Source organism: Helicoverpa zea, chromosome 5 (assembly GCF_022581195.2).
Source record: "Helicoverpa zea isolate HzStark_Cry1AcR chromosome 5, ilHelZeax1.1, whole genome shotgun sequence".
In the NCBI taxonomy this organism is placed as follows: domain Eukaryota; kingdom Metazoa; phylum Arthropoda; class Insecta; order Lepidoptera; family Noctuidae; genus Helicoverpa; species Helicoverpa zea.
The window spans coordinates 9,600,041-9,623,801 of record NC_061456.1 but is presented as its reverse complement, the minus strand read 5'-3'; the positions used below and the strand labels follow the sequence as shown (position 1 = coordinate 9,623,801).

The 23,761-nt window shown below is 37.7% G+C and overlaps 2 protein-coding genes across 6 annotated transcripts in view; one reads left to right on the top strand and one right to left on the bottom strand.

The window, feature by feature from the left end:
- The first annotated feature begins 4,009 nt into the window (after positions 1–4,009).
- LOC124630327 (Golgi-associated PDZ and coiled-coil motif-containing protein-like) overlaps positions 4,010–23,761 on the top strand; it is a 48,969-nt gene continuing 29,217 nt past the window's right edge. For 3 of the 5 annotated variants that reach the window (XM_047164187.1, XM_047164189.1, XM_047164184.1), the window contains exons 1-2: positions 4,015–4,127; positions 4,726–4,853. In XM_047164187.1, coding sequence (XP_047020143.1) covers positions 4,040–4,127; positions 4,726–4,853 — 216 coding nt within the window. In that variant the 5' untranslated portion in view covers positions 4,015–4,039. Of the gene's footprint in view, positions 4,128–4,725; positions 4,854–23,761 lie in introns of all 5 variants that reach the window. The other 2 variants (XM_047164186.1, XM_047164188.1) reach the window with 2 other exon arrangements.
- Positions 5,952–22,471, bottom strand: LOC124630328. The gene is made up of 10 exons (XM_047164190.1): positions 22,260–22,471; positions 11,643–11,755; positions 10,391–10,502; positions 9,840–9,937; positions 9,649–9,759; positions 8,980–9,195; positions 8,736–8,854; positions 8,332–8,431; positions 6,500–6,732; positions 5,952–6,195 (listed from the first exon to the last, which is right to left on the bottom strand). The coding sequence occupies exons 2-10, from the start codon at positions 11,745–11,747 to the stop codon at positions 5,979–5,981; spliced, it is 1,311 nt and encodes a 436-aa protein (XP_047020146.1). The 5' UTR covers positions 11,748–11,755; positions 22,260–22,471; the 3' UTR covers positions 5,952–5,978.

Genomic DNA, 23,761 nt, shown 5'->3' with positions numbered 1-23,761 from the left:
TGTTATGTGTTTACTTCGTCAGTGCCCCGTATTGCTTGCCTAAAAATATGTAGGTACCTGTATGTTCTAACAAACGTCATCATATCTCTAGATGCGAACATTGTCTCAAAATATGTTTTTATATGAAGTGCATATTAATGTTTATTGCCACTATTTCAGTCTCGTTCTCTGTATGGGTGCATCTAAATCTATAATTATTTTAATTACTTGCTAAATGATCCTATTCGAAAAGTTCACCAGTTTCTAGTGGCTATACCTGCATTATCATTAAAATGATGTAGGTACCTATACTTATACTGTTTTATAATCATTTTAATAATCTAGGCTGAAAGTTTAAAAAAATAACAGCATCAAGTGAGATATTTAGCGTGATTAGCATAGCCACGCACAGCAGAATTCACATAAATGTTAAGGTACTGACATTTATCTCTTTGGTAACTTGGTAGGGTAGGTACCTAAACTTTTTAGGAACTAACTTTTATTATAGTTTCGCAAATTCGTGACACTCGGGACGTGGGCTGCAGTGGTGTTTAAGCGTTTGGTATTATTACCAACGCTATTGGAGATAATAAGTAGTAGGATCAACATTTTGGAGGCATCGGGAACAACCCTTTGTGTCGTCGCTGTAACCTCCCCCGCGCACCATGGGTCCATGGGAGTGTCACTATCTTTGTTAAGCTATAGTTAGTCTGGTTGTCTTTTGGTAGTACGTTTTTAACGCTGAGAAAGTTCTAATGCATCTTATTTGCCTATTCGAAACAAGTTGTGAACATTTAAATTATCATACCATAAGAATTGGATATATTTAAATAAGGAATACATATAATATAGATACCATAGATAGGTAGTTAACATACCTACTACTACGATGACTATTGCCATTATGAACGGTCTGAAGAAAGAAGGACAATTTAACATGTACATATAACATACTGCAATTTTAATATTTTATGTTACAACAGTTTCCAATCTTCAAGAGCAATGTGATGACTTTCGATGTACCTACAAAAGGCATTGAACCTGTGTAACAATATGTAGAATTTTTATTGTGAATTAGTTTAGTGAACCTTCTTTGTTTTTCTTTAACACATACCTACCTAGAAGTTTGTAATAAATGTAAATAACCAAATACAGTGTTCAGTAGCCTCAGGGGATCCGTAGGATTTTAACTTTATTCTTATTTATGGTTCAAATATAATCGCTGATGTTAAGTACATACCATAGATTTGTGAACGTGAATTTGAAATTTCAAAGATAATCAGTAAGGGCCCTGTAACACACTAGAAATAGAGCTAGAGGATTGCGAGCGGTTGCGGGACGGAGCAAGCGCGCAACGAAAACTTTATGGTACCTACGTTCACACGCGCGCGTTCAAATCGACATTCAACGGGCACAGTCACGTTCACGAGCGTGTAAACGGTACGCCCGAGCCCGTGAACGCGCCCGTGCCCGTGAATGCCGCGAATCGGGCGGGTGTCAGTTTTTTGGCAAACTTCAAAGGATGAATGTGCGGGCGCCCGGCGACTGTTTACACGCGCGCGGGCAGTCAGTCGCTCCTGGGGCCGGATTCTCCTAAGTTAATAATGTCAAAATCGAATAGAAATCGAATCGCAATATGATCGCAATAGCAGTTTTAACCATATCGGGCATTCTGCTACTAATAAAAGACCAATCGTATTCGATTGACATTTGATTGATGTGCGATTGGTCTGCTATTTTGGTAATTTTGGTCTATACGGTAGTTTGCTGTACAATCATTTTGCAATCGTAAATCATTTGCAGACAAAATGATTCATTATTGAATGACAGAAAAGGATAAAAACGTTTATTTCAAAGAAAAAATAGCGGAATGCCACATACGCTTCAATCGTAATCGAGTCGGGATCGGATCTCAGTCGAATCGAGTCGAACGTCAATCGAATGTTGCTTAAGTAAAATTAGGAGAATCGGGCCCCTGCGCTTTCGCGACGATTCAACGTTCTAAGAAAGTCGCTGCGATCGGAGATTACAACATGGAGGAATGGTCAATGCCATTCATCATTTTTTTTCTTTTTCCAATAAAAATAAGTTAAGCCAAAGGCTATGACAGCAACAACACCGAGATCCTCGCTGCTCGCCATTCTTGCACTGACTGACACGACGGCGCGCGTGTGAACAGCTTGAATGTCCGCCTGCCCGCGACGGGCTGCACGCCGCGCAGCCCGCCGGGCTGCGCGGCGCGCGTGTAAACGTAGCATTACGGGCGCGTCGCGTATGCGTAGCGGATACCTACATTCTCTAGACTGACAATTAAATTGCGTGCTAATACTATATTGTGCAACATAGATGTTAAGTGTGTAATAATTGGGCAAATTAAAAAAAAAAAAAACCACAGTTTTTTTGTAACATTGTGCGTAGGGCATACATAGTAAAATATCCAAGATTTTAGTAATTTTACAAGCTTTTATCATGTAGTGTGAGAAAATGACACACGTTGTGTTATTAGGTAGGTACCTACTACAACTGACGGTTGATGTTAGCTTGTAATTATCTAAATCTGTATGCAAATGACACATATTTTCTGCCATGTAGCTGTATTAAAGTAATGAGTAGTTAATTGATTTTGCTATTCAGAAGTCTGCGGAAGATTATTATGTGGCAAAATATTGCAGGAACCTATTCTTTTATTTGTAAATAGATATAATTAAAATAAAGAAACTGCCACAAAGCTTACGGTCTTTTACTGATAATAAAGTAGGTACCTAATTTATCTTTGGCTATCGTAAGGTTGATACCTACCTAACTGCTTCCAAAGGTTTTATGAAGAGTCTCTTGCCCGCTTGAAAAGGTGTAAGTGACTACGGACTTGGTAATTTGAACTGGGTTTGTTTCTTATAAGAATAGTAGGTACACAAAACCGATAAACCTATAGATCAGGTTTGGGCACTTTTCTGTCTGTTAAGTGCCCCGTACTTTACTGGCAAAGTTGAGATTATCAATATTTTCTATATGTTCTGAAAAATTAGAGAAACCAGTGTTGTTTTTATCTACCGTTATATCAATGATACACTTACTACTCAGGCAGCCGGGACGGGTTAGCAGTCGTGCAAACGATGGCAATCATTTCTGCTAAAACAAGTCATATTATTGGGACTGTGATCGTACTCTATATGGAATTACATCTTCTACCACAGGAAACGTCGTCGTAGATGGGTATTTGACTTTATTTAACGAATTTGTAGGTCTTTTTTTTTTTTCAGACGTCAAAAATCATCAAATGACCCCTCCCGCTGTGGGTTAGCAGCGGTGAGGGAGTGTCAGACTCTTACTGACTAAAAACCGTCGTGTTCCGTCATAGGCCTTTTATGTACCAGGGCCGCGATATCTCTTTCGAACAACCCGCAGCCCCGGCAGGCCTTTGCCCTGCTGGGCCCCGCTGGGGTTGCTGACATCTCTTTGAGGAGCGCGTGGAACAACGCGCGCCGTCGACACGGGTCTGTCGTCTAAGCAGACAGAGGGACGATGAGCCACCCGAACTCACCGCCCACAGACCCACGCCTACGGTGGCCGGGAGTCATCACGCGACACCCGGCGCCCATGGTGTCTACCTGGTCCAGCGCGGCGGCCGGGATGAGAGGTGCGTACTCTCTGGCGTTCCGCCTCCTCCTTCTCGAGCATGACCGCTTCGCAGAAGGAGGCGACGGCATCCCATTCCCTCTCGCCCCGGACCATGGCCTGAACCAGGGCCGGACGCGAGAGGTCGCCGCCGCCCAAAGCCTCGACGAGGACCCGGCGGTGCCCTTCCCATGCGGGGCACACCTGGACTGTGTGGTCCACCGTGTCCTCGGGGCTGTCCACACAATGGTGACACCCGGGCGCCTCCTCACGACCGATGCGGTGCAGGTACCTCCCGAAACAAGAATTTGTAGGTCTTAGATGCGGTTTTGATCTCAATTAGGCATTCACTAACTTATGTCTAAAAATCACTCTTTTGATTTCTGAACGATTGGCTTGGGCAAGTGTCAAACTGACAGTAAAATGTCAACAAATTATTGTGAAAATGGCGACTACCGGAGTAGGCTTTCGATGGTTAGATTTATTAGAAAAGGAATTCGATAAAGCATGTGTGGAATTAGACACCTCTATAAGTAAGTTAAACTAAGTTTAATATTATTTAAATATTCTGTCGCCTAAGTTGTGCCGGCTTGGTCTTTTTTTCATTGGTTAAATGGTGCTATTAATTTGTTGTTTCTGTTGAAGATTTAATAAGTTTCGCAGGAATTATGGAGCACCCGAACTCAGTAGTTAATCATTTCATCCTTTGCACTATAAGACAAACATTGCCCACAATTTTAGAATGCACTTTAAGTTAATTCTTCTGTACCACTTGATCTATATCTTCGCCAGCATTTCGGTCATTGCTTTGTTTTCTTGTGTATAAAATGTGATGACAATGATAATAGATGAATGATATTTTGTCTCAAAACGTATTGTTCCTTAATACTTGGTTCTGGCCTAATCTGATTAGAAGGAATCACTTAACCTGTCTCTCAAGTTGAAATGAATTTTCTTAGTTAAAAAACAAAGATAGAAACAAATATAGGTCGGTGGGCTGTCTTGTATGCTATTATAAAACATGCAGTCTTTTCTGTAAACTAATAAATTATAAATATTGAATATTAACTCAAAGATAATGCCAAATATTTGTTGGGATGTTTATAAATGATTTGTATTTCTGAATTACAGCAGAGCTGGAAGCGGAGGAGCCAGAAGTGGTGTTTGGTGCTCGTCAGAAGATTGCCACACTCAGCTCATGCTTCGCACAACTCACGCACAAGGCACTTACAATATTTCAGAATAGTGCCAAAATAGAGGTATGTCCTGGAATGAGTTTGTACAAAACTAAACCTTCTTTTACTATTATACAGCGTGGGCTATAGAGTAAATCAAAATGGTAAAAATATCAGGCTTAGGCAGGGTAAAGCTCCATCATGTATTTCCAATTGGATATGTTAAATTTTATCACATATCACTGCTTATCAACATTATAATACTGTTTAATGTATAATCCTACTAATATTATAAACGCGAAAGTTTGTATGTATGGATGTATGGATGTTTGTTACTCTTTCACGCAAAAACTACTGAATGGATTTTAATGAAACTTTACAATAATATAGCTTATACATCAGAATAACACATAGGCTACAATTTGTAAACATATTGTTCGAAATACTAAACCTGCGCAGACGAAGTCGCGGGCACCAGCTAGTATAATATAATATTGGGAATAAAAAAGTATTCTGCAAAGGCTTTATCAGAAGCTACTTGATTAAAAATAGCCAACTAGTGATCCAGCTACTAAATATTGTAAAAACAAAAAGTTATGACCATATTACAATTCTATTCGGTAGAATGTGTGAGATTCCATTTAATACTAAACACCTATATTTGTACTGCATTCTGACAAATAAATTTTTCTTTCTTTCTATTGCATCATAGCATTATTGACATCATAGCTAAATCTGCCATGAAACTTGTCTTATAGTTATTGTTATGAAGAACAGTTGAAGTCAATAACACCTATTATTCTCTAATAAGACAATGCCTTTCCCATGACTTGTCTATCACCAGTTAGAGCATGTCAAAGGTGTCTTTATTGGAGAATTTTACTTATGAGGATTGATATACATACATTCATTTCATTTAATATTAGACATATGTACATTCATTTTATTGATGACATTTTGAGCTCCATTACAGATCTTATTGCTTTACATTATACACCTGTGTTTGCAAAGCAATATTGTCAATACAAGATGTAAAACAAGCATTATATGCAATTGGTGGTCCACTAACTTGTTAATTTATTACCAAGATATTGGTTTTAAGAACAAGAATATTATCTGAAATTCAAATAAATAAAGAAGGAAATAGGACTCATGATTTGTTTACTAAATAAAAGACTGATAGGCTTTCGCGGAATTTATGTATCAAACTTAAAATGAGGGTTTGGGGCTATCGATGTCTGGGCCGCGGTCGTACGGGTGTTTGTGCGGATGTCGCCGGTGCGGTGTGCGCACCGTCGTGGTCCTCGCGCGGCGAGCGGTGGTGCCGCTCAGGATGTCCTTGTCTGCGCCCATGATGTCGCCCCCTCCGCCGTCGTCGAAGTAAGCCTCGTCCTCTCCCCAGAACTCCTCGTCAGACTCTTCATTACTGAAATGTGAATACAATTAGCTACTCATCAGAATACGAGATGAATAGTTTCTACATTACCTGATTTGTTGTTTTTTTTGCGAGGTGCAGAGAAAATATTCAGGCTTAATATTGCGCTTGCTCAATCAAAACCACATGCCATTTTAGAAATTCGTAAAAACGGCACAGTTTAAGGAGTCTAGGGGAACGAGCTATATTTGATTTATAAGCGGAAATTCCCTCCAAAAACCTCGCATATTACTAGCAAGTTTAATTGCACGTATAGAAAGTACATAAATCAAACGTTATTGTTGGACATGCTCACTTTATGGCTGCAAGTTTCTCCAGAAGCCTGTCAGCGGCTGCAGTGACGTCAGAAGGCGGCACTGGTTCCTCAGGGTCGTCCTTTAGATGAGCTTCCAAGCGTTGCAGCGTGGCATCAGCTCGGTCGGTCAGAGATACGAACTTCTCTGTCAGTTGTCTCAGTTCGTTCTCCTTTAGGATCGTATGGGACGTATTGCGGAAAGCACTTTCTAAGCGTCGGCAGGTCAAATCCGTCTGAAACATATTAAACATATTATTATAAACTTATCTAGAAATAATATTATGTTTTTTATAGTAGAGGAAATATTTGAATTATGAATATATATATATATTTTTTTAATATGTATTATTTTAAAGATAGCTAACTTGTTAGAAAATCAGATTTATATTTTATGATAGCTTAAATAGAGTTATGCCCGATTCGTCATTTTAGTGATTTGGCATCCATAAAAAACGTGTCCCGATTTGTCATTCCATAAAATATTTTATTTTGCTTAGTCCCAATTGGTCATCCGTACTTTATTTTGTAAAAAGTACTGTCAACAAGAAAAGCTTTACAATATTGTAATATGTTTTTTTTATTATTTATGTTGGTTATGTTTTTTTACGAATATGGCAACACGCTATTAATAAAATCGCGATTTCAACGGCGTCACACAACGCACGACCAAAACCAAAATACCAGGATCGCATAAATCAGATGAGTAATATACCAACCATCGAGTGTCCATGGAACTGCCCACCATGTACTAGGACCGCATAACTTACAGGAGTATAGCAGTCAAGAGTGTCAGGATTTTACATTTTATATACTAATTGTAGATAAATATACCAATTTACACCATGTCGATGAATTGCATTTTATGTATATCAACCATTTTTTTTGAAAATCTCGGTATTACTTATTTTATATATAAAATCAGGTAATAAAACAGAACTATTTACTATTATCGGTATTAGCAAAAAAACATGTGGTGCAGATGCATTATAAGTTGGTTGTTAAGCGCCCTTGAAGTGCATGTGAGTTCGTAAAAATGAATACCGGAAAAACAGTAAATGGCACAATTTGTGACAAAAACTTAAGCGCATATACATAAATAAAATAAGTAATTGTGTATAGATAGTAAGAACAAGAAGTTTAAGAAGATAATTGAACTGAAACGTTCAGTTTATACGAACAAGGTCCAATTTAAAAAAAAAAAACTGCAGTATGTGCAACACAACTGCTGACTAGATTCAAAATATTTTTGTTAATTACATTTTATATTTATTTTCTTGTTTGTGAATATTTTTATCTCAATCAAACAATCTCGTTGCTAGTTATGGGCTCCTGGTACTTTTGTTACCGGTACAAAAAGTATCGAGTCACATTTTCGGGTTTATAAAATACCCATGTTAATACCCATGTTGTCTTCACCTGTGTTTTATTGTACATTTTATTATATTTATATGAGAGCTATTTAAACCTTTACCTACATCGAAGTGTTTCATTTAAAATTTCTTCTAACACTTTTATTTCTGACGGTACTCTGATACGTGAAATTTTATGCGGGTGACGAATCGGAACCCAAAATTTAAATATTAAATTATTTATTTTGCTCGAATGACCAATCGGGATTTGGTGTATGGAAAAAATAGTTGGTGACCAATCGGTACTAATGACAAATTGGGAATAACTCCTTAAATAGTATGTACTCCATTGTTAATAGTTTATTTATAGGAAGTGTTAGCTAGCACGATAATAAGTAATACTACCTATTATGACGATAATAAATTCTGAGCATAATTAAAATGATGTTATTATTATGTTTTGCATAAAATAATACATAATACCTGTGGTACTCGTGTGGCATTCAAGATTTTAACGACTCTGTTGTCATACTTGTTAACGTCATCCTGAATCTTTTTAAGCTCATGGAATGTTGATGATGTTCTGAAAATTAATAACATAAATGATATCAGTAGGCTTAATTAAAAAGACTTTTATCCTAGTACAGGAAGAAGTTACCCCGGGAAACGGGTGAAACTGCGTGAAACAGCTAATAGAACATTTCTAACAAGGTTCAGAAAGTTTTCACACAAATAGTAAGAAATGAGCCGTGAGCGTAAGTTCCGTTTATCAAGTTGATGTTGTAAAGGCCTGTGAAATATTTGAATTAGTTTTGTATGAGTAAACCCCGTTATTGTCATAGGTATTCAAAGGTTTGTCGACTTAGAATAATTCATGGCGTACGTACATTTTAATTAACGAATCGATTAGTTTGTTCAGTACATCCGTCACCTGCCTGGGGTCGTCTTGTTGTACTTGCTGACAAGAATCCACGAAACGCTTTTGTGCGTCCAAAAGTTCTTGCATCTGAAAAAAGGTACCTACTTATTAACGTCGGTTTCCTTGAACGATCAGCGAGCATATCGGTCAAGGATTAACTGCCTGAATATCACTTTTGTTGTTCAAGGGGTCAAAAATATACAAAAAAATACCTTTAGGTCGATTTTATAGGAGTTGTCGTTAAGACGTTTCGTCACGATTGCATCTAAGTCAACGGTGCTGATTCTAGATTCTCGTTGTCTTCTAGCTAAGGATCTCAGTCCGTCAGCTAGTTCCCTTCTCGTCACGTTGACGAGGGATAACCCGTCCCTCATTAAGGACTCCAGCACTAAGCTTCGGTGCCACGTGTCTGCGTATGCACCGTTCACCTGGAAAATGCAAATAATCATTTAAATAAAAATAAAATTCAAGGAAAATAAGCCAGTTTTATTGTTATTTAAATTGATTACGGGGACTTCCCCTATTATGGCAAAATGTTTATTAGCATAACTCAGAATAATAATTTACATATATGACTTTGATAACCTCGTAATTCCACCATCGATAAATTAATTTAAATAAATTAATTCAGGGTTGACGTAAATAATAAAACAATTATGAACTACTAGTTTCTGCCAGCGGTTTCATCCGCATCCCGTGGAAACCTCTGCACGAACCCGGATAAAAAGTAGCCTATAGCCTTCCTCGATAAATGGGCTATCTAACACTGAAAGAATTTTTCAAATCGGCCCAGTAGTTCCTGAGATTAGCGCGTTCAAACAAACAAACAAACAAACTCTTCAGCTTTATAATATTAGTATAGATAAAACTGTAAAACATACCTTTTCTAATAAATGCTTATGGGTAATAATATGGTTAGTAAGATTACGAGCTAATTCTGCCATTTTCGCTTGGCTACGTTCTAGTTTTTCACTGCTTTCTTTTATAGTAGCCTGAAATTGTAAAAATATGTTAATTATATAATTACAGTACAGTAGATTATATAAAAAACCTTATGAAGTAACGAACCAACCTGGACATTAGTTTGCAGCAAATGTAACCTATGCTCAAGCCTTTCTGCTGTTAATTGAGCTCTTTCTAATTTTAAAGTCAATGTATTTTCCACGCGGTCTGAAAGCAAATACATGAATATTAGCAATATCCTATTCAGCCTGCGTACGACGTCCATTTGCTAATTTATTCATACCGTTGCATCCAAAAGCGGTTCCTTTAGCAGTTAATTGTACGTAACTCTTGTTCATTCAATTGCGAGCAATGTTGGTCAGCAGATAATACAAAAGTTGGCCCGTAGTAAATAGGATATGACATAATAAGACTAACGTACGAGTACGTGACTCAGTAATTTCCCGGAACAGAATACCTATGTATTGTTGTGATACTCTGTTCTAGTTCATACTGTTCGTGCTGTAGGCCGAAGACAATTAGTTTTACAGTATCTTTGTTACCAGTTACAGTTTACTTGTCTACTACTTGTAGAAAGCATGATAAAGACTCTTTTCAATTATTCTTTTATTTTTATTGGAATATCTTAATTTTTTAATAACAAAAAGAACATATATTCACCGAGCTTATCCTGTATGATATCAAGCCTCCGTGCTTGTTTAGTTTGAACAGCAGTTATTGTGTCTAAAACCCGCAGCCTCTCTTCTATGCTAGACAATATACTGGTGATGTCCTGCAAAGAAAGACAGTATATTTATACGCATATTCTCAGCTACGTCTGCATAATATGTTACTCTAAAAGCTATACCGAAATAAATGCTAAGCTTCTAATGGGCATACATTTATTTATAAACTAGTTTATCGAAAGTAATCTACGTGAACGTCATGATATTTCCGGCAGCCCTCGCCGTAAGTTTTGATATCTGTCGGAAAACATATTATAATCAAGGGCTAAAATGTGTCTCAATTTTAGTTACTTGTGATATGTGATCTGCCTTGAAAAGGACTCCATATATAGGATCTTTGATTTCCGTAACAGAATTCGACCACCGTCCTTCAATGGCTCAATCTGACTCGATTTTTCCATGCTCATACTTTGAACTCTGATTCTCTGACTGACATGAATCAATCAGATCGCCTAATTATATCAGACACGCAGTGTCTTTGCTTTGTGTTTCTGTTTTGCTAGCGTATCGCTATACTTTTATTTTAGATGTTCCATTTCACTGGTTGATTTTGTCGATCATTATACTTATGTCTTGTATGAACTGAGAATTACAGAAATCTAAAACATTGAATAGCAGATTGAGAATGTAGTGGCAGGGATAATTTAGGATTACATAATTTGCTCAATTCCTTGATGCTTATAATTATTTCTAAAGTCCTAACAAGTTTAGCCTAGTTTAGTAACCTGACAGTATTAATTTATTTGATCCACAACTTCCACGTTTCGTACAACCGACAGACAAATACCGGGTAGCGGTGACAAATGTCATGTTCCGTTTGCTCTATTATTGTAAAGACGTAAGTTTGATAATGCAACGAGATAGTCCAACTGAAATATTTTCTGCAGAAGATTCACAGATAGTGCAATCATAAAATCTCGGCAACATTAATTCGAATTAGTTCTCTTCAATGCTTGCAATGAATTTGAAACAAGAAATGAAAAGTTATACTTATAACAATCTCTTCTCTGTATGGGTCGATAAAAAGGCCGATGATGATGAAAATGGATAATACCCTTACTTCCTAAATTAGAAAAGCGAGGTTCTTCTCTTAAGTTGCCTATTAGATCCTGCATTACTTGGTATGAGACTTCTGCTGTCAGTATGTTTTGTGTAAAGTAGTTTAGTATTTACAGGGTTGTATTTACCTTGGGGTTCTGTGTGCTTAACGCGTACGCTCGCAAGCTGTGCTCGTTGGGCGAAGTGCGCGCCATGCTGAGGCACGCCAGTGCCGCCACTGCCACTCTTAACATCGCCCCGTCTGCGCAACACAATGATTTTGGTTGACTTTGTCAATATTTGGGGGAACGACTGGGAATACAGGGAACCGTTAATGAAAATAGCCTGAATTTAACTTTACCCACCACTCATGCAGTAAGACCAAGACCATCTAATATATTCCACAAATTCCAAATACGTCAAATTTAAAGTTATGAATGTCATAAACCTTTCATCAAGTTTTTACAAATGAGATGATAATCCATTAAATGGCCCCTCAGATGTAACACGGACTACATCAACAAACTTAATCATGCGTAGGAGGACTTTTTGTTTTGAAACAAACTTCATTATTTGTAGGATTTCATAAGTTGTTTAAAATGATTGCGTAAAAAATATTCAAATAAGTAATTTCGACATAGTTTATATGCGAAAATAAAAACATAGATGATTTACGATTTCACACCTGTTTAACTTGTCTCGTTAAGATACCGTCGTGAAGGCTTTGTATGAAAATGTTCTGTAATGCTAAACAAACACCGCGGCACTCGCATGCCGGGGTCATTGATATCAGTAAAGCGGTTCTTTATAACCTTACGACTTCGCTAAAGTAATTTCCCAAAGGTACGTTTATTTACCTTATAACTGCACACGAATCGATTAAACCAGGGACCGTGATTACCCTAAACCTTAATCGATAAACGTGTATTATCCTTTAATTACAGTAAGTTCGTTATTCTTGAGAAGCAATTATCTTCATGTTGTGTAGCGTATGTAGCAGTAATAAAATACATTAAACTAAGACTTATCATTTTATGACACGCGCAAGATGATCACAGAAGTCGTTAAACATTTTATAGGTATGCAATGATTCTTACAAATTATTTCCTACTGGAAATTATGCAACTCCTTTTTCCACCTTATAAGAAGCACCTTTCGTTCATGTAGTTTTTCATTCAATTTCATTACATCCTTATTTGGATTTCTGCTTTTTATGAATCAACTTAATAAATAGTATCTTATGCAATAACTGTAGATTGCTCTTTGCCAAGGAGCAAGATCCATTACACTTTGCTAAGCAGGCATTGTCCTCAGTAACGTACGTTTAAGTGTTAACCAGATGCATTGTTGTGACAACTGCAAAGCCAAATGAGGTATTTTATTAATGTTTTGTCTATTTGTTCAGTAACCTCTAACATACTCATAACTCAAGCTACGTATTCTATTGTAAATATATGTGAGGACAGAAGTTTTATAACTTTGCATTAAGCTTTTCGAAGACAATGTGTGGCGATGTATTAAACATTAGCAAGTGTCCTATGCTGATGGTAGTGTAATGTTAGATCCGTGCTACCGTAGGTCGCGGCATGACGTGCATTGTTTATTTGTCTGATCAGCGACAGGTGTACGGCTCGTCCTGTTCATGTGCATCTATTTATTTGCATTCCGGTATAGTTCGTGGACCCCGGTCTGTCGGATTATCATTGTCTAGCTACGCCCACACTGCGAAGGTCAGGCTTTCATCAGCCTCAGCCCTCCCGTATGCACCATGATGTGCTTACGTAATCATTATACGTCCGCTATTATAACGTCTGACTTATGTGCTCTATGCGATTGTATCTTTATAATATGTAGCGCAAAGAGGATGCTCACTCATTTGAATGTGTCTTGTTTGAATGAGTCGAAGAAACGTTGAATGGAGTTGTGGTTGGATTACTTGTCGACAAGCCTTTGAGGCTATTTTTTATTCGATCATGTATTTATTTGGCCTCCCCCTTTGATCTGTGGAGATCAAAGGGGGAGGCCTATGTTCAGCAGTGGACGTCCTATGGCTGAGATGATGATGATGATGATGTATTTATTTCATATTTTTATACGATACAATGATGCCAAGCAGCGTCACGATTTTTCACACATTACTTTCGGTAAGCGTTCAAATTCGTCACGGGCTAACATAGTAAAGAAATAGATCGGCATCGTTATTAATTGACTTTAGATCATATGTCGAAGCAATTGCACCTAACGGTTATCATGATTTAGTGGCGCATCGGGTATTCATTCTGACGTGATCAATGACAGCTAAATCATGATGGAGTGAATGACGACACACCAATTTCTTTTAATGAAGCTTCATGAAAGGGCGTCCCGCATGATTAAAAATCGATAAAGAAATCACACGCACCCGAAATGAACACAATACTTGTTGAGCATGTCACGACAACTTGGAAAGAGAACATTGTTGTATGAGATCCCGATTGACGGAACCCAGTCATTACATTTTTGTTCCTGTTACATACCTGGTGGCAATCAAAATTCAGAAAGGGAAAAGGAATGCACGTTTGTGGAGTGCGACGACCTCGCAGTACTTGAAACATGCGACTTGAGAATGCAGAAACGTTACGAAAATTATTTCGTTTACCTAATTATACGAAGCTTATTGTTGATACCCTGTTGACGAAAAGGCGTTCAAAGTCGTGCGAGTCGTTTTATGACATTTCCTGAAATGCATTTTCAGTTAGTAGAGTTTTGTGTAGCGTATATAAGTGCGGCAGACGGATGTGTTACAGCAATTTACCGCCGCAGCTCGTTGTCAAAGTTCAGTAGAACTGGAGGCGAGCCAACGCGGCTACAGCACGCACTTCCAGAGGTGCTACACGCTTTCATTACTTTTATTGGTACATATTAAGTTTTGATGAAATTTCGTAAATGTCATTTCCTAAAAATATTCTTAGTAGAAGCTAATACAGTAGGTACCTATATGCTTATTTCTGATATGTTCTTATGTAAATACTGGTTTGTATCAGACATAATTAGCTTTTAAGCTTACAGAATACCGTGTGAGATGGGATTAATAGAGATATATTTGTTTTCACAAAGTCATTGGCCTTTTCGTCCTTCTCTCGTCCTATTGTGAACGAGCTTCCTGGTGAGATCACGTTTATTTCGTTGAAACATTCTCTACCCCTTTTGTGTCCATGCTTTAATCGCGCCCATGTTTTGGAACAATTCATTTGAACCGATCGGCCGCGTCAATCGGGATAGCGGTGAAATTAATCTGATTCTTTTTTTGCCTAGTCACGTTGCTTCCGTTTTTAATTTAAAATGTAGGGAAAGGGGATGTCCTATTACTTTTTATCTGGTACGCCGTGATACGTGCTTGTTGTTGGACGTCATAATGAAATCGTGGACCACCTGAGATTGCTCGATGACTGTCAACTTTATTTTGGCTTTCTATCATTACAATTCTGTGTTAGTAAATTAAATGTTCTCCCCGCCAAATATATGAGTAACGATTGACTTGAATCTGGGTTATTAGTTTTGTAGAAACTAAATGCCCTATTTATAACATAGTTGCATCACATGTGTAAATTTTCACACAGGCCCAAGCCGCCATCATATTCATCTTATAAATGTCGGTTTTGACTGCCTCGTTGGTCTAGTGGTCGCAAGCGCGGCTTCTATACTCGAGGTCTCGGGTTCGATTCCCGGGTCGGGCCGAAATCGCTTGGTGGGTTTTCTTAAACTTTCACAAAGCAGCCCGTAGTCTGGAAGTAGGTGATTGATTCACCTGTACATCGGAGAGCACGTAAATGTCGGTCCTGCGCCTGATCTCTTTCGGGTCGTGTCGGGTTGCCGTCCCATCGGGTTATGAGAGTGAAGGAATAGTGAGTGCACTTGTGTCTGCGCAAATGCTCGTGCACTATAATATGTCCTGTGCAGCTGGCTGATCTCCTTAAATGAGAACAGCCGCCGTGGCCGAAATCGACCGTGGACGCCATTATAAATGTCGGTAGATTAATCAAGATATATGACAGATTAGTAGACACAGTTAAATCCTCAGAATTTATTGTCACCACAAATATGAACATTTTAAGAAAGATCGAGTTCCAACTAAAGTAACAAAGCAAAAAAAACATACTTAGTTATAGACAAAATGCCTCTAGTTTAAATAGGAAATGGGCGTACCGATTAGGTTGCCCGAGGTGTTAATAAATTATATTCTTTATGTCAGCTGGTAAATAAGTACGCATGTTAATTGATATAAATCATTTCGGACTTGTTAGCATTTACATATAATAAATATTCAGTTAAATGACTCTATCAATACGATTCATTACGAAAGCAGCTGTGACTACTGGTTGCGACCGCGTCGTGATCACATTGTTGGGCGCGGACCCGCAGACTTACTCAAGCAAACTTTACCTGTCTGCGACTACGCGGCCTTCGTGGAATGTCGTCGGGTAGCTCATTATAAATTTGCCTTTATGTTGCAATTTCATATGAGTCACCATTTAAAATAAATAACCTCTGTGCCCGAATCATCACAGACTAAAGAACCAAAAAATGCCTCAATGAGAGCTATTGCAGTTAAATTTCCTTCGTCATTCAATTTTAACAACATAATTACTACTTCTGACCATTAAATTATGCCTGTCCCAATTATGTAGTTTCAATTAATTAAACAGATTATTAAATGATAGCTTTATGAAGGGAAGGCCCTTCCTCATGGAGAACCGTGATAGTTATTATAAGGATTTATTATGATAGGTGCTTGTATCAATTTAAACAATGTCCATTGCTTTAAGAATTGAGAGATATGTGTTTATTTACCTATGAACTTAAAATAAGTTGGTCTTCATTGTCGGTTGGTAGCCCCGAGCCCCTTAGCACGATGTTTGTTCTCTTGCAGAAACAACGGATAACTGTGCTTACGTGCCTAGAGATAGCAACGAGTGCTCCTAGAGCACGTTATCAGCTCGCATTAGGTCGTTTCACTGTCCTCAATTCGAGAATCTTGCCCATTGGTGAATCATTCCAAAAATTAAAGAAGCTTGGGCTTGACATTGTTGCGTCGTTTACAGACACCGTATCTAAATAGATGTCATTTTGAAATCTTTGTGCTAACATTGGTTGCGGTTTAAAGATTATGACAAATAGCTGACCTAGCCTGACAGGCCTACACGAAGAAAGTTGGGAAAGTTTACGATGTAGGTGTTCGTTTGTAGTGCGCATTACAGCAAGTCCTTAGAGTGTAGTGTGTCATCTGCTTCTGTTGTTCATAAGTGGGTTACTGACGCAGCAGACGGCGCGGCGACCACTCGCGCAAACCGGCTGCCAATTAATCGGTGGCACAGTCCACGTTTTCCTAACCTATCAGGAATTTCGGTACAATTTATCTCTAATGTTCCGCTCTTATCTTTGTTTTATTTTATACAGATACATTTTGAAGTGGCGGCGCCGCGTTGCTGTTGGATAATTTCATAATTATTCAAATTTTACCTGATGTTAAATTGAAAAACGATGTTGTTGCGTGACCGCTACCGTTTACTTGTTTTTTATGGTGATATTAACGATATAATCATTGATGTTGAAATTGTTTTGTTTTAATATGATATCTAAATGACATGACATGATAATGAAGTTTAATAAAAAAATACCTCCAAGTTTAGCTGCCGAAAGCTATCTCACGTATTTTATGATGACTGTAGACGTATTATTCAGATGTTTTATAGATATTCAGTGTTTGTTTTAATGCCATACATATTCAAAACAGCGATAAAGTTAACTTTCTAGACACCTTATTCCGTGTTTGTTTCATCAAGTTTTATCTCTGAGTACAAATAGAACGAAAGAGATATGATTTTAGTTGAGGCGTGCGCGCATAATTTATCTAGTTATCAAATTGTTTAATACCACTAAATGTCCCGGGAGAGCGGCTTACAAATGTCTTGTGCAACATCGGGACTGCATATTTAAGCCGCTGTGCCCAGGCGCAAGTGTAGCCACGCCAGCCAGTGGCAGCGCCTGGCGCATGGCGGCGCGCGTGCCGCTCCCAGCTCTGATTCCAATCAGCTGTATCTGTATTCTGTCCGAGACAATACACATTGCCTAATAGGACCGTGACTTGAACCAGAATCTTTGATATATTATCTTGACCAGTCTAGTAAAACAGGTCTTCCTAATCAATACAATATCAATTCCCTTTCCTGCATTGTTACATTCATGATTGATCTTCATGTACCATTTCTACAGTCATTTGTTCGTTTATTAGTATATAAAAAGGATTATATTATATCAAAAAACAACCTAAAGACTTAAAAACAGTTCAGTGTTAGTCTGATACATGGCTCATGCAAACACAAACGAATTGTTTAGAAATGTTGAATCATAGGTTGTAGCTATATAGTATGCGTAAGGCATGTCAAGAAGGTCAGCACTCAACCCGGTTCAATGTCTTTACGGTAATGCTTTGTGGTGAAGACAACTTTTAACAATGCCCCATAAACTTTTGAAGAAACAAAAAACTGATAAAATGCTCTAAATGTAAGTGCTTCCATCAGGATAGTTTTATGATTAATGTTGTAGGAATGTGCTATCCACTTTGCTGTCGGAAAATATCATTATGGATTTCAAAAATAATAACGGGATCCTTTTAGGTTCTTATGAACTTTATGGAAATACAAACGGAAACAGAATAATGATAATGATGTTTTCCTTTATGGGTAAATGTTTCATAAGTCTTTAAAATAGTAAAAATCTGATTAGGCCAATTTTCCGTTAAGCCAAGATTATGAATAGTAAAAAAACAGCGACTTCTTGGTCCATGTCTCGTTAGTTATGCGTTTGCAAACCGGCTTGGCCGCGATACTATCTTAATTACAACATTAGCATGGTGATGATTCGCTTTGAATACATATTATGCGAAATTATCTCGCGGCGACATTTTGCGCTCTACATGCAAATAAATGAGGATACTCGCACAGCGGGACCTCCCTCGACCAGTCTGAATGTTCAATATTGTCTTGATTATACGATCATTGAAGAAAATATGATGCTTCAAATGTATCGCTGCTTTACAGCCGTTACAAATCTATTTTCAAGTTCTCAAATATCCATTCACAATGATTATGTTTTCCAGTCTTATGTAATACTCACTCATGCTCGTCTCACGTAATACAATATCATTATACATCGCGCCTAAATTGCGTTAGCATTTTTATTGATGGCTGTATTGATATCTTTTGTAGATATACTGTTGTTTAACAAAATAACACTTAGTTTTCGATTTTTCTTACTTATTTCAAAAGCAGAAGTTACGAAATCTTCGTTGGTACTTTCTCTCTCGTCTCGCAACTGATACACGCGGGAAGTATGGATGGAGGTTAAGAAAACAAAGTTTCGTCTTCACATAGATATAGGATGCAAAACTATACCTATAACATGTCATCATTTATCTACAACTTTACTTACGCGTCATAGTTCTAGTTTCCGTGGAATAAACTGTTTCGTTTCGCAACAAGACTCTTTAGTATCTGATTGAGATGAGTATTGTTATGATTTCTGGTTTGAATATCAGATGTAATTTTGCCGCTTCGATATTGAAAGTGTTTAAGGTATAAGTAACAAGTAGGCGTTTGTCCCTATTTGTGTTAATGTATCGCACACTTGTCGGGGACGTGCCGGGAGGTTTATTTGTTTGGAACAAATACAAGGTGCTCGGGAGTCGGGAGGCCGGGAGCACCGCCGACTTCTGTCGTGTTTGCTTACGTTGATATGCATACCTCCCGATTTAATTGTACACCCTACTAACGCGCTCCGCTGCATTCATTAACAATAAATAGCCGCTGCCGAGTGCGCGTACTAACGAACAACTTAGGATAGGTTATGTAATTTGTGTAATGACTGCTGAGTTAATGCCTATTATTTATAAGTTATATGCTCCAGCCACCGTTGCACTGATAATAACGATAACTAACCAACGGTGTTTTGCATAGTAAAAATAAGTAATTACCATTGTTTTATTGCTAATTGGGTCTGTAGAGTTGTATTAATTTGTCCTAGGTCAGGACTGGCAGTTTTCAGAAGGGTTACGTCAGATCTTTATCATTTCCAAACGAGTTAAAAATATGACCGGTATATTTAGGATGTCCTGATAAGAAAAGTGTTACATGAGACACAGGTTACTAAATGGACTACTGTATACTCAATTGGTTTTCCTCAGAGACTAAAATGTTTCCTGAAAAAATGGGGTTTCTCTAATCGTCAATCAGAATATATCAATTCTTCAAAGAGGACACACCTAAGCGGCAAAGTTGATTGACCTTGTCTAAATAATTTATTTGAAAAAGAGTTTCTGAAATTAAGCAAAAAAATATATTGATGTTTTCATAGTGAAAGACGAAAGTGTCTGAACAGTATAAAATGAAAAGTTGACGTCCTTTTAGTAGGTTTTGCTTATTGTTATTCACAAGCGAAAGTCCATTAAGATCTCGGCTCTTGACACGAATACGTTTCGCGTATGAAAATGATAATTTTATAGTCTTTAATAATGTTCAGTACCGAGTACTTATATTTACAATGTATTTATACAAACTGAAAACATAATAGTTTTTGAAAAGTAACTATCGATAAAACAAGATGATAATTGATGAATTAAGAATGTTTGCAAATCTCATTCCTGATTGCGTGATGTTTGGTTTCTAGTCTCATGGACATATACATTAAGAACTGCATCGAACGCATTGAAAGTTAACATAGATGCGGATATTTGACCGAGTAGTTCTAAATAGTAACAGATGAGCGACTCATGCGCACTCTCCAACGAAAGGGCTTGCCTAACGGTCACTCAAGGCAAGCCCTTGATGATCAATTAATTGCCTGCAGGTACACTCTGATTCGACATTTACCAGCGAATCAATATGAATAAAAGCAGCTGCTTTATCGCTAAAAGGTTAAGGCGAAACCCGTCCGTCGGTACGATAAATCCAATTACCCTGACATTTCTAAATCATATTGTGAATCCCTCGGCTACTCGCTTAGCAGGACAACATTTTAATGAGGAGTCTAAAATTAGCATACAACATTCTGATCAAAATCAAAATTATAATATTCAAACGATATATTTTTTTAACAAATCTTAATACGTTTCTCTGATTGAATAAATGCAAAAATATTTTTTGTTAGGTTTGCGGTTTTCCTTAAAGTTTCCTTGACCGATATGAAATCATCGGTGCAATATTTACTCTTATGGTGCCCTTCACTCGGTCGCTCTTCCCACGTCGTTATGCAATGATAGCCTCAGGCGCCCGAGTAGCTTTCAGGAGCCAGTAGCTACATCTCCTAGTAATTAACGTTAGTTATGTCTGGCCAACGATTATGATATCCAAGTACAGCGCCTTGCAAGTTAACTAAAGTCGAGGTTGTAATGCTTTGATTTATGCTGCCGTTCCTCCTGTAGGTTCGTTCACATTACCCCACAAGGGAATAAACTACTTTTATATAATCGCTTCTTGGCTCTAGAGGTCCTTTAAATGCTAATGTCACTTAATAAGCTCAACGATTTACGTGATCAATCCTAACGATGAAGAAGCGTGAAAACATTTTAATCGCATCAAGTTTTACATTAAAAAGTTAATAATGAAAAAAGTTGGCTTCTTTGAATTTTATTTACGGGCTCGGTGCACGTTCAATTTTATGTTGTTTTATCCAGGTCGATGTATCAACTAGGAAACATATAAATGAACGAAATGTGATCAGAGCGATGTTCGCACACGGCATAACAGCGTGTAGCGGTCGTAGGAACCAGTCTCCGATGGCGATATTGATGATAACGCGCGTTATGTCTCTGCGCCTAGGTTCGGCGGACCTCCTACCGAACCTAAACATACGTTTCGTTGACTTGTTTGTACTAAATTATTATTCATGTCTGGCTCGATACCAATTGCATGCTCCGATTCTATTGTTCGACTGTTGTGATTTTAAATTAGGTAAATAAATTACAAATTCTTAATTACTAATCTTAAGGGAATTGACCTCAACTCGCGTCTGCATCAAATTATTATTTTCATTCTACTTAATTAATGTTTGAGCGACTATTATGAATATGAAAATGTTATTGAAACAAAAAGAGTGCTTTTGTGATCTATCTATATTGATAATACTCATAATGAGAAAATAATATTATTTTATATTAATTCGTAAACTTTTTCGGGTTCTCGAAAATGTATGAGCTTTCGAACGGAAAAACTGTTTATCCAACAACAATAATTCCTGTTATAGTATTTTCTTATGTAATTTTGATAGTGAAAGCCTCTAAATAAGTCTTTAGTGCTTATTTTATGGTGGTTCTATAAATATTTATTGTAAACTAGCCGTTTTCCCGCGGTTTCATCCGCGTTCCGTGGTAACTACTGCCCGTACCGGGATAAAATATAGCCTATGTTACTCGTGGATAATGTAGCTTTCGAGTGGTGAAAGAATTTTAAAAAACTGTCCAGTAGTTTTTGAGCCTATTCATTACAACCAACCAAACAAACAAAGTTTTCCTCTTTATAATATTAGTATAGATTAATTAACTGTCATATAAGCGAAACACCAATAAAAGCAAAACATGAATCAAACACGCAACATCCCAAAGACAGATGTTGAGCTATAATTAAAGAATGCACTATAAAACTAACGCGAACAAGATATTCGCACAGGATATTGCGTGTGCAATCAAAACAAGCGATAATATGATAAGAAAGATAAAACGTTGCGCTACCGACCTAGGGTTGCTCCAGATTGTAGACGCGTCCTCTAGGGCGTTACTGTGGGCACTGTCACTGAACTCTCACTGATAGTCATGTCACAGGGCATGGAGCCGCGAGTTTGCACACGTGTATTTCGCGTATGCTGAGCGTGTGTTGTCGCGAGCAAGCGCCTCGTGCAACAGGTGCGCTTGCCTCAGCTTCCGCAACGACTCTGGCGGACGGCTCCCGCGCCGAGCCGCCGAACACGCCTCGTGCGTACGCGCACCTCCCCGCCCGCCCTCACACTAAAGCCTTTCATTATTACAGTTTTCAGCGACTTTCCACAATGTCAATCGTGTTGTTAAACAATCTTTTGTTCTTCATACGGATTGTGACCATAGTTGTGGACAGCAATAACTGATATTGTGGATTTTTAAAGGGTTTATGATGTGTTAATCAATAATTTAATGGCGAAAATTACCGATGATTTATTGAACTAGAATGAAAAATTAATTGATGAAATTTATCCAATCATGACAACATCATTAACCGCCAGGTATGCGACGCTAGTTGCAGATGCTATACAATTATATGGAACAACCTACAAACATAAATTACACGAGAAAAGAGCTTTCTAAGAATTAAGTTGAAATGATCAGCTGCCATAAAATAAGGTGCGCTGAATCTGGTCGGCAAAATGCGTGAGAAAGTTCATCTCTTACCGCTCATAAATCTTATATTATTAAATACTTGTAAATGAACCCATTGATACGAAGTTAATTAAAAGAAGAAGACGCTCTTTATGGTCGGCGCTTTATAGAGAAATTATGTCGCATGTTGTAAGTACGCACACTACTCGTGTGTTTTAAACACTTGTCTACATTGCGTCACGCCGTGTACTTGAGGAATCCAAATCTTCATCGATCATCTTAATCAATATTGGTTCTATTGCTACGTTTAGTTACATAAATAGACTTTCCCTTGAATGGGTGTCGAGTCGATTAATGTTTGCTATCAGCCCGTGTGATAGCGAACACAGTAGGTTACACGCACTATGTACCCGCAGGCCGCAGGTGTTTCATTTTAACTGCGCAGGCGCCATATCAGTTGCTAAAGTGTTGGGCGCTTGGTTCAATAAATATTTCCTAGTAATAGGCTTGATGACAGTAATCAAAAATCATTAAAATAATATATTTATTAAATTAAACTTGAAGCTTGGAATATAAAACGCGCATTGTTTTCTTTATTAATAATGTGATTAATATGTATTTTTATAAAATAAATTTACGAAATAAGGCAATCCGCCATGATATCTTGAACACCAATCAGAGCTCGTGACGTCATCTCTCAAAACAACTCGCGCGAAAGCGCGCGAACGTCACATTTCGTTATTGTGAACTTCCACTGCGATCTTTGTTTTTAATTAATTAATTGTTTATAACACGAGTTATGGAGCCCGGATTTATCAAGGCAAACAGCGCTAATTTGCCTAGAATTGATATCATAATGCTGGGAAAGTTTTTGGCATCAAATAAAGA

Coding starts and splice junctions, on each gene's coding strand:
- LOC124630328 (XM_047164190.1), bottom strand. CDS start 11,747: ATGTTAAGAGTGGCAGTGGCGGCACTGGCGTGCCTCAGCATGGCGCGC. Junction 9,938..10,390: donor TATCATACAGGATAAGCTCG/GTGAATATATGT, acceptor ATTTGCTTTCAG/ACCGCGTGGAAAATACATTG. Junction 8,432..8,735: donor ATCGATTCGTTAATTAAAAT/GTACGTACGCCA, acceptor ATTAATTTTCAG/AACATCATCAACATTCCATG.